Here is an 11,316-nt window from a genome sequence, read left to right as displayed (position 1 = left end):
CTTTGCATGGCTTCCCATGCCTATATTGATGGTTTCTTTCCCATGGAGAGACCAACAAAGATATCATTTCTTCTACACTTCGAATTTTTTTGTTTGTTCATAAATTTTGTCACTATTATTGCTAAAGTTGGCAAATACCTCAGCCAATTGCATTCTTGTCTTTAGGCGAAGACACCAATTCCCATGAATCTTTAGTAAGTTTTAAACTCTATTCCATGGGAGTGGCTAAAATCTTGCAATCTGCCATATGAAACTTCTTCAAGAGACTGTCAACATATTTTAGCTGACTCATAAAGGTGTTGTTTGAATCTCTTGAAAACTCAATACCAAGACAATAGTGCATAAATCCAAGATCTTTCATGTTGAACTCTGCATAAGTCTTGTTGATGAAGCTTTCCTTACTTCTAGTCACAATTAGATCACCTATGTAAAGATCTACGGCAATAAGAATCAAGACAAGGAACCCAGCCATAAAAAACACACAACACAACTCGAACCCTGCAGTCCTGATATTAGGAGACGTATTTGCAATGATAACGAATTGCAGCTCCCACTCTTTAGAAACTATTTCAATATTCCTTTAAAGAAGAAGAGCTCATTACAACGTGAGCCACAATAGCATACGCCACGGCCTTATGGTGATAAGGAATGAGATAAAACGTTGACATGTCTCGTCTTAAACGATTCCGATGATTGATGCTGAAGTTTCCGCACTGAGAATTACTCGAAGCTGGGAGATACATTTGCGTTGTGTTCAACTCACGCTTGGGGAACATTTCCCAGCAGATAAGCTTCTATGGCTTTATATGTGGCCAGAGAACTTGCCTCGGATGCCTCAGGGGAAGGTGTTTGTGGTGTGAGAGCCTGATACTCCAACTGCCAGTGGAGGATGCAACTGTCCTGCGTTTCTCCCTCCCTCAGCCGCAAAGTAATCCTATAGAACTTGAACAAATTGAGTAGCTCTCCATCTATAATTGAGAACGAGAGTTCTTTGGCAGCCTCGTCAACTACCTCGATCTTCTCCTTCGCGAATGTGACGTAGTCCTTCACGGCTATTTTAGTCAAGACACAGAAAGCACATTAACCCCCGATGTGTACAAAAAGAGCGAGTAATTACAGAAAGTCGTGTTCACCTGGACCAAATTTCACGAGTCTGATGGATCCCACTTCTCCTGCTCCCTCAATGTAATCGATTGAGGCAAAGTACTCAGGCAAGATCTTCGGAATCATGTTGGGATCCTTGACAAATTCCCAGAGTGTGCCGACAGATACTTTCATGTCTATTGCCAGCTGAGAGATCTTGTTCTCCATTTTCTGAAACAAGCTGTCCCTGCATAAAATCATGTGTAAAAGATAATGCATCAATTCCTTGCGTAAGACGTAGACCGCGTGAAGTTTGAGCTTGTGCCCTCCATCCCCCTTACTACGATACTAGATGGAGCGAAGGGGAGAACGCATAGACGCGCGAGGGCGTGTGTGATGTGGGCTGGGCTAAGCAGGCAGGTGTAGAGCGTTGGAGAGAGTGACGATTCTCTAGTACTGTCGTGGTGGAAGAAGACAATCTTTTGCTACAAGGATGAAGCTAAAAGTCGTGGGCGCAAAGTAGAGATCAGAGCGGAAGGATGCAAAGTAAAGGTGGGAAAGGTGGCATACTTACGAATGAGTGGAAGACGTAGAAGCGAGAGAAGAGGGGGTGGGAAAGTGCAGAGGTGGGCAATATAATATAGAGGGAGCGTGATAGTGAAAATAATTGGTTTGCGGGATGCTTCCGAGGAATCCTTGTGCAAAAGGACAAGTGATGTTCATGATCCTTGCCACAAAACGACGAGTGCTGTGGTCAACTTGTTTCTAATAAGGCTCGGTTCACACACATCCCCCCACCCCTCGTGGACAAGCCAAAAGGTGCACACAGCTACGTCACCGACACCTTTCCAAGGCTGCACGCCCGGCGTCCTAGCCACTGACTTGAACCAATCAAAAAAATATGCTCGCAAGAAGACTGCCATAAGCTATGCACTGTGAACCGTGGCAACAACACCGTCTACAATAATAGTCCCACCCAAAGTGAAAGGATTGTATAATCCTTGTTTTACTATCCTTGACTTTCCTGCAAATTCAATTCAGATGTACACTACTTTAGAAGTAAAATTTTTAGTTCTCTTTGTCTCTGTGTGTGTGCGCGCGTGTGTGTGTGAGGGCGTACGTTGCACATGCAATCCCAAAAGAATGAACACATACCATTCATAGATTTAGTAAATGCATGCATGTGTTGAAGCAAATCACTCAAGGTTGTTTTAAGGGGGTCATGTCTCACGAACGACTCGTGCATAAGAGACCTGCTGATTCTTCTGAATGTTTATGGGCCACATGATATCACCAATTTTGATGTCATGTGCATGCCTATATATAATGTCAAGTTTAACTTCTATAATGAAGAAAAGTTAAGTTTTCCATTGACAATAACTATCACTTTTCAATCAAAATAAACAAAAGCACACCTTGGAGAAAAATGCAAAGCAGTAATATAGAAACTCCTTGTAAAGAAGGTGTGAGGATCTAGGTTGGAGGTTGGCTCCAAGTCTAATTTAATAAAGCTTCCCTTGTCGAATTTGTCACCATGTCCAAAGGCATACATACTTTCAAACCGAAACTTTTCATATTTAGTGATTAGAACAACCTAGAAAATGAATTGACTTGAAGATATTATTCTGATAAGTGGTAGTTGTGTTAGTATCTTAAGTGTTGAAAAGCTAAGCTTGTTTTTATAATAATTACCTCATGTCCCAAGAAAAGCTTGGGCATGCACTTTTTGTGTCCACTAGCCATGAGTGCATTTGCATTTCATACTCCAAACTCCATTAGACATTAGTTTTTTTATAATTTATAATATATACATACATACACATATACATACATACACATATACATACATACATACAAGGTCAACGTTTGCATGGGTGTAGCCAATCGTAGAACTATTTTCAGAGCCATTTTGGGGCTGCGACGTGAAGCACTCTTGGGTGAAATTTTGAATTTTGCATGGATCCGCGCTCTCGCCGAAAATTTTTCCGATGTCACTGGCGTAATAATGAGACGTAACCGATTTATTTTGAACACCACATAGCTCGACACATGGTAGCTCTGCACTACATTGTAAATCTCTGCACTGCTTCATGCAGCATAATCTTTGGCCTGATCACTTATCATCACGTAGCCTTTTGCCGTAGCTTTACCACCTGTCATTGAGCACCACAACCATGTAGATTATTAAAATTCAAGGTTGGCTTGGATGGACAACCATGCTGGTTCTTATCGTAATATGAGACACAATCTATCATTTTGAACATCGCCCCATAGCGCAATCTCTAGCTTGACTACATGTCATCATGTAACCTTTTGCCGCAGCAATGCCCATGCAAATCATAGATTGGCTTGGAGACACCATCGCACTGGGTTTTTGCATAATAGTGAGACACAATCTATCATTTTGAGCATCACCTCAGTGTAGTCTCTGGCTTGATGAGCTGTCATCGCCCAAAACTCAAGGTTTTCTTGGAGCAACCATCGCACTGGTTCTTGGAGTTATATATTTGTATACCAAGGAAAATATATTTCCTTGTGCAACCAAGCCAAATGCAATTGACAATATGGACCTTGAGGGGTCCCCTTAAAAGGCAAGGGCCATATCAACATGTCATATCTGTCCAGTGGCATCTTGGATATTGTATAATACATGTCGATATGGCCCTTGCCCCTAGAGGGGACCCTTCAAGGGCCATATTGTCAATTGCATTTTCTGAAAGTTTAATTGTATTTTTCTAGATGTATCTCCATGCAACCACAATAGTGGGTTATTGGAGCTATTTTAGCGCTATTTTGGTCCTAAACCAAGGAAATTGTAGTCCTACTTTACTAGTATTATAGCCCTTGTTGCAGTAAATATAAATGAGGGAAAAAGTATTCTGAGCCATTGCGGTGACTAGAGGCCCGGTGGTACCATTCAGATAATGAACTACAATTCATCGAGTGAAAATTGAGCAAAAGAGATTACAATGCACATCTACATCCAAAAATAGGTTATATAAAAATTAACAACTTATACTGAGCAAAAGATCTTACATTTATTAAAACTTGGCAATTGCTGAGAGCATTAAAGGCCAAAAGATTACAGCTAGCGACCATAATCTTTCAAATATAAAAGTTAACAACAGTGCATACTGACAGCCTCAAATTGAACAAAAAGAGATTACATAAATGTAATAAAAACTCAGCAATTGTTGAAAGCCTTAGAGAACAAAACATTACATCCAGTGAGCCAAAAGATCGCTGAGAGCCTTAGAGGCCAAAAGATTATATCCAGACATTGCTGAGTGGTTATGCACCTCGTCTGAGGAAGAGGAAATTTGTACAACTCAGTATTTCCACCAGCCTAGCTCGTTGCATTAAAGTATTCTAGGGAGCCAAAGGAGGAGACGATGGAGAGGCCAAAGACCATGCACATTGTCAGAACTCAGATTACGGCCCCCCAACAAGTCAAGAGTACTCTGCTGTGAAAATACTGAGGCCTTCGTCATGTCTAGGGGGAACCCATACAACACAACCATAAAGAGGCCAGAGGTGAGCATGTCATCGAAGGTGGTGGGCATGCCGATATGGGGGGAATCGACTGTGGGAACGAAGGGTCTCCACTAGTGCCAACATTTCTACTCCTGGTGAGTGCAACACAATCACCTTATATGAGAAGGCAGATAAAATTGGATCACAGTGCATTGAGGGGGGGTGGTAGTAGGCATGGTGAAGATGAGTGGGTGATCAGTAGATGAGCAAGGGAGCTGATGAGTGATGAGAGTTGGAGGGAGCATGGAGCAAAGTAGATCAGGGGTGGAAAAGAGCTGGAGGAGGGGTTTGGAGTAAAGTAGCAAAGCAGGGGCAGATGAGAGCAATGTAGTAAAATCCCAAATGCCACGGATCTTATATATTATAAAGTTTGAGCCACCATGGTGGCTGGAGCCTGGGGCTCCATCTGTATTAGTTGCAGGCGACCACGATGGAATCTTAGGCGCCACCCCAGACAGGCTAGTAATCATGAAGCAGATGCCCAATGGTGGGCGAGTAGGCCACTGCGGTGGCTAGTAATTAACTACCAGCCCAATGGATGTAAATCATGAAACCTAATCACCTCTAATTACCAGGCACTCTAGTATTCTATTGAGCATGGTGGTAGGTAAGTAGGCCACTATGGTGGATGGTAATTAGCTACCAGCCTGCTGGTGAAATCATAGCCACAACAAACATGGCTGATGAGAGCCCCCACCACCAGGCAGTAATTCCAACAAAAGTAAATCATGAATCCTAATCATCTCTAATCACTCATTACCAAGAACTCTAGTACTCTACTAAGCATAGTGGTAGGTCAGCAGGCCACTGCGGGGGTTGGTAATTAACTGCCAGCCCGGTGGAATCATAGCCATGACAAATGTGGATGATGAGAGCCACCATCACCAAGTAGCAATTACCACAAAACTAAATTTGGAATTCTAATCACCTCTAATCACTCATTACCATGCACTCTAGTACTCTACTGAGCATGCAAGTCCGATGACTGGTAATTTATTACACTCATAGTGATCATGCATGCATGCCTGGTGGTGGTAACTGGAAGGTGAGTAACTATGGGCCACTGTGGTGATTGGTAATTAACTGTGCTAGCCCGGTGGCCATAGATGTGGCTTATGAGACCCACCACCACCATTTAGTAATTACCACAAAAGTAAATTATGAAGCCGAATCACCTCTAATCACTTATTACCATGCACTCTAGTACTCTCCTGAGCATGCAAGCTCACTGACTGGTAATTTACAGACTCCTAGTAATCATGCATGCAAGCATGGTGGTGGTAACTGGAAGGTGAGTAATTGCGGGCCACTTTGGTGGCTGGTAATTAACTGCCAGACTAATGGATCTTAGATGCCACCACAGACGTGGTTGGGAATTTTAGATGCCACCACCTCTAATCACTCATTACCATGCAAGGTGTTACTACCTTCTTGAATTGATAAAAATTCAGGCCAACCATTGCGGTGGCTCTCACCTTGACTGTTTTGTCTTCTATCCCTCTCACTCGTCTCTTTCTCCCTTGCACTCGGATTGCAAACTCAGGCATCCACTATTCCATTTCCTTCACTGTTTCATCATCTATCCCTCTCGGCCATTTCTATCTCCCTTGCACTCTTCTTGCAGCTTTTAACCCCTCTCGTAATGGACCCTGCAGAGTCTGGGAGCTCCTCACACAATCTTTCCTCCCCCTCTGCAGCACAGTGAGTTTACAAGGTTCTTGCAGGAGCATGGCATAAAGCAGCAATATTCATGCAGTCATACCCCATAGAAAAATGGACTTGCAGAAAGGAAAAATAGGCATATTGGAGAGGTATCTCATGCCATGCTCAACAAAAAAGACCTGCCATATTATTATTGGGCTGAAATAGTTGCTATAGCAGTCTACATAATGAACAGGATCCCACTGTAGAAATCCATGGCATGACGCATGAGGAGAGGTACACTGGTAGAAAACCAGATATCTCACATTTGAAAGTTTTTGGTTGCATTGCCTATGTTCATGTGCCAGATGAGTTGAGATCCAAGTTGGATCCAAAAGCTGAGAACTGCACCTTTATTGGTTATTCTCTACAGTAGAAATGGTATAGATGCTATAACCCTTCTACTCATAAGTTTACAGTGAGTAGAGATATTTTTTTTTATGAGATGAGCAGCTGGTATAAACCAGTAAATGTGATTGATGATGTAGATGCAAAAAATCATAATGCTGCACAGAATTCACAGCAGTAATCACAAAATATTAGTGGACCTATAGTGTCCTCTAGAAGTGGTTCACATACTTTGCCATGGACAGGCAGATTGAGATCAGGAGGATCTCCTCAAAGCAATGCAAATAGTGGTATGCAAGTATCACAAAAGGGAAAAGAGAAAGTAGATCAGCCCATGGTTAATTTGAATGCAAGTCACCCTTATGTGGATGGTGAATCCAGTGGGTTGAGAGATATGGTGCCATGAGCACATAGATTAAAGGGCAAAGGTATGTGTTAAGGAATGTATTAAAGTAGCCACCCTAGGATGTGGACTACATGATGTGGAGATGTGGACTGAGGGTATCCACAAGGAGAGATGTGGATGAGAGGATCCCACATGGTTGACTATTCAAAGGGCACTCTCTTTATAAGAGGCCTATCATGTATTGTTGAACACACATTACAAGAGATACATATTTGCTATCTCCCTCTCATGTCTTATTTAGTGTGCTTTGATCCTCCTTAGTTCTTTCGTTGATCTTGTGTACACTAGGCTAGTACAATCCACACTTTGTCATGGTATCAGAGCTCCCTTGCCTTCCGCTGAGGCATTGCAATCCACATAAGTGTGAGACAGATTCAGATTGATAGAGATTGCATGTTGCTTCTTTCATTCCGATGATGAAAGGTTCCAATGGAGAGAGAGAGAGAAGTTTCCATCAAAGAATTCCGTTTATACTTTCCATACAATTCCGTTCATTCTTGAGAGATTTTAGTTCCTTCTCTTTGTGAGAAAGAGAGTTCTTTGAGTGTTCCTTTGAGTGATCTTTGAGAAAAGATACATCCTGAAATCTAGTCATTGTGAGAGCAGTTATACAAGGAAAGAAGTTAGCTCCCAAGCTTCAAGGAAGCACGTAGCTTACAATCCACTTTACTCTAATGCTCTACTTAGGCAGCAAGCGACTCTCAGTTCATCATCACACAAACTCATACGCTAGTCTATAATGACCTTCCTCAAATGAAGGGCTATCAACATCTTCAGGCAAAGGCAAATATTGCAAAAACTCCTTTAAAACATCTGTGAGCCAAATGGCAGCTCTTCCGGCCAAGCTCCAACGGTGACTCCCACAATGGCTCGACCTCTCCAATGACATAGCTCCATATCTGCAGCAGTACCGGGCCTCCATCGATGCAATACGTTGTGCAACTCCAATAGCGCTCAGGCTTATGATATTCAACGACTATAGCCAATCGCCTAGCCAAGCTGCCTCTATCAATGAACAACTCCAATGAAGGCTCCTCGCATGAGCCTCAGCTCCAACCCATCATCTTGACTGCCTCAACCTTGTCTTTCCTCTACAGCAGCGCCTACTAGCAGCTGTTGCACCTGATGGCAAATGCAAGCCACTAGAAGCTAAGCTACTATGACGACTCACCTGTAGCTCACAAAGCTCTACAGCTACATCTACAACAGCAGCGACTATTAGATGAAGGCACCTCCTCTGTCAACCGGTTGTGCAATGAGATGGTCTCCTGCAACAACAGATGTTAACAAAGCAATCAACTGTGCTTCAGCAGCCCATGCTCCAAACCACCTCCTCTGCTTGCTCCAGTGCTCCTTTAGCCAAGCCTTCACTGGCAAGACAAACAGCTCCTAAGGAGGTAGCCAAGCTCCAACTGACTCTGCTACACCCTCCACCGATGGGCAGTCTGCTATGCCCTCCACCGACAGGTAGTCTTCAGCGCATACACGAAGAGCAGCCAGCAATGAAGCAAGAACGAAGGAAGATCGCATGCACAACCAGCACTAATGAGGTAGAGAATGCAAAGCACCGCGTCGCCATGGCCATAGTTGCCCAGCATAGCCTTCTCTCTTTCATCTCTAAGGTCCTCAACCTTAGGACACATGGCAACAGATAGAAAAGACATGTGGCAGATTGGATTTAACTAGTGTTAGTCAAGTAAACCCACAAAGGTAAAGTCAGCTAAGGGCTTGGTTAGTTTTCTACCATGTGGCAGATCAAAAGAAACTATGGTTAAGTTAACTCAACCCACACTAAACAATGTTAAGTTTAGGTTAAGGATTGGTTAACTACCACATGGCATAGTGCCACCCAAGCACAGTTCCTTTGTAAGCACAGTTTGAATTCTGCATGTGAATCCTTGTGCCACATCATCAAGACCCCCTCTTCTTCATAGAATCTTCGACAAGCCGTAACTTTCAATCCAGAAAGAATTCGCATGTGCTCCAAAAAGGAAAAGTGATCGTCTTTTCAAGTTCTACGCGGTTATTAAATCAGAATCATTGTATGCAATTAGACATTTCCAATATTGAAAGAAATCAATTGGTAAGACCTTTGCAATAAATGGAAAAGCAACGCATGAATGCACACATCATTGTCATAAGCATGCCGAAAGCACAAGTGTATGAGATGACCATAGCCCGAAACATGGCATCCACACATAAAGCATTAAGGCACATGGAAGAACAAAGCAACATGCATCAAGCTACATCGAGTAAAGATGCAAACGCCATCGACATGAAGCATTGAAAAGCAAAAAACCTTGCCAACCTTGCCTATATTTTGTAAATCAAGCCTGACCACCTGAGAGTAGCTATGAAAGCACCCAGGGGAGGTATTGACATGTAAAATCCACACTTGACCACCTTAAGTAGCAATGCATGCACTAAGGGGAGGTGATGGATCTGTAACTCACATCTGACCACCTTGCAGTAGCCAAAGGATCATGGCACCAAGGGGAGGTGTTGAGAGATATGGTGCCATGAGCACATAGATTAAAGGGCAAAGGTATGTGATAAGGAATGTATTAAAGTAGCCACCCTAGGATGTGGACTACATGATGTGGAGATGTGGACTGAGGATATCCACAAGGAGAGATGTGGATGAGAGGATCCCACATGGTTGACTATTCAAAGGGCGCTCTCTTTATAAGAGGCCTATCATGTATTGTTGAACACACATTGCAAGAGATACCGATTTTCTATCTCCCTCTCATGTCTTATTTAGTGTGCTTTGATCCTCCTTAGTTCTTTCGTTGATCTTGTGTGCACTAGGCTAGTACAATCCGCACTCTGTCACGGTGGCTCAAAACAGAGCCTCGATGATGAGTTGGGTATTCCTTCTGTTGTTACACCTAGAGTAAGGAAGACAAGGGATGTTTTTAGAGCACCTAGTAGTGAGCCTATTTTGCACAGATCTACCAGAGCTAGGTATCCTATGGATAGGCTAAAATATGATGGATTTATAGCCATTCACTATGCCCATATGGTCAAAGTGATACATGAACTAGAACCCAGTTCTTTTGAGCAAGCCATGGGAAAAGAAAAATGGGAGAAAGCCATGGATGAAGAAATGGATGCCTTGGAAGTAAATGCTACATGGGAATTGGTGTCTTTGCCTAAAGACAAGAATGCAATTGGCTGCAAGTGGGTTTATAAGGTGAAGCACAATGCAGATGGTTTGTGAATAGATACAAGGCAAGATTAGTTGTCAAGGGGTATGCACAGACATATAGCATTGATTATGAAGAAACATTCAGTCCGATTGTAAGGATGGCAACCATAAAAGCAATTTTTGCTATGGCTGCATCAAAGGGATGGTCTTTACATCAGATGGATGTAAATAATGCTTTCTTGCATGGTGATTTGCAAGAAGAGGTCTATATGGAGCAGCCACCAGGTTATGTTCATGCTGTCATACTGAGTTTGTTTGCAGGTTGAAGAAAGCCTTGTATGGCTTGAAGCAAGCACCCAAAGCATGGTCTGACAAGATAGGATAGTATCTTATCACTATTGGCTTTCAGATTTCCAAGGCAGATTTCTCACTTTATGTGAGAAAAATAGAGAAAGGCATTATGCTGCTTGTCATTTATGTTGATGATTTGATCATCACAGGTTATAGTGATGAAGATATCCTTCATGTGAAAATGCTATTGAAGCAGAAGTTTGAGATGAAGGATTTGGGAGAGTTTCGTTACTTCTTGGGCATTGAGGTGATTAGATCCACAAGTGGGATGTGGCTCTTGCAAAGGCAGTATGGATTGGACATGCTGTCCAAATATGGGATGACAGGCTGTAAGCCTATTTCAATTCCTTTGGAGTAGAATGTGAAGTTGAGCACAGATGCAGGTGAGCTTCTGGAAGACCCTACTATGTATAGACGCATAGTAGGAAGTTTGATTTATATGACTATTACTAGGCCAGATTTGAGCTATGATGTTGGTTTGATAAGTCAGTTTATGCAGGCTCCAAGGAAACCACATTTGGATGTGGCTAGACGCATACTGGGGTATGTGAAGTCCACATTACAGTATGGACTATTTATTGGTACCCCAGGGGTAGGGACGATCCAGCAAGATTCCTCCAGCATTTTCATGTTGCATATCGAGCTGGAGAAGATCGATCTAATGAAACCGACATCACATGGTTCCCCATGGCCTTAACCGATGAAGCCTCAAAATGGTACCTAGACCTCCTAGTTGAAGAAA

General features: G+C 42.8%; 2 protein-coding genes across 2 annotated transcripts in view; both read right to left on the bottom strand.

Annotated features, from left to right (window-relative positions):
* Nucleotides 1-759: 759 nt before the first annotated feature.
* On the bottom strand, nucleotides 760-1,682 carry LOC147898412 (pathogenesis-related protein 2-like). Its single transcript, XM_087379159.1, has 3 exons — nucleotides 1,658-1,682; nucleotides 1,134-1,330; nucleotides 760-1,052 (listed from the first exon to the last, which is right to left on the bottom strand). Exons 2-3 carry the CDS (start codon nucleotides 1,309-1,311, stop codon nucleotides 760-762), a joined length of 471 nt encoding a protein of 156 aa, XP_087235285.1. The 5' UTR covers nucleotides 1,312-1,330; nucleotides 1,658-1,682.
* Nucleotides 1,683-3,171: 1,489 nt separating this feature from the next.
* The window catches only part of LOC147898411 (pentatricopeptide repeat-containing protein At2g13600-like), a 40,900-nt gene continuing 32,755 nt past the window's right edge, over nucleotides 3,172-11,316 (bottom strand). Inside the window, exon 11 of the mRNA XM_087379158.1 lies at nucleotides 3,172-3,236. Coding sequence (XP_087235284.1) covers nucleotides 3,172-3,236 — 65 coding nt within the window. The remainder of the gene's footprint in view (nucleotides 3,237-11,316) is intronic.

Source organism: Dipteris shenzhenensis, chromosome 9 (assembly GCF_047967505.1).
Source record: "Dipteris shenzhenensis isolate YYH24624 ecotype China chromosome 9, Dip_SZ_1.0, whole genome shotgun sequence".
Classification (NCBI taxonomy): domain Eukaryota; kingdom Viridiplantae; phylum Streptophyta; class Polypodiopsida; order Gleicheniales; family Dipteridaceae; genus Dipteris; species Dipteris shenzhenensis.
The sequence above is the reverse complement of the archived record's forward strand: the minus strand, read 5'-3'. Positions and strand labels throughout refer to the sequence as shown.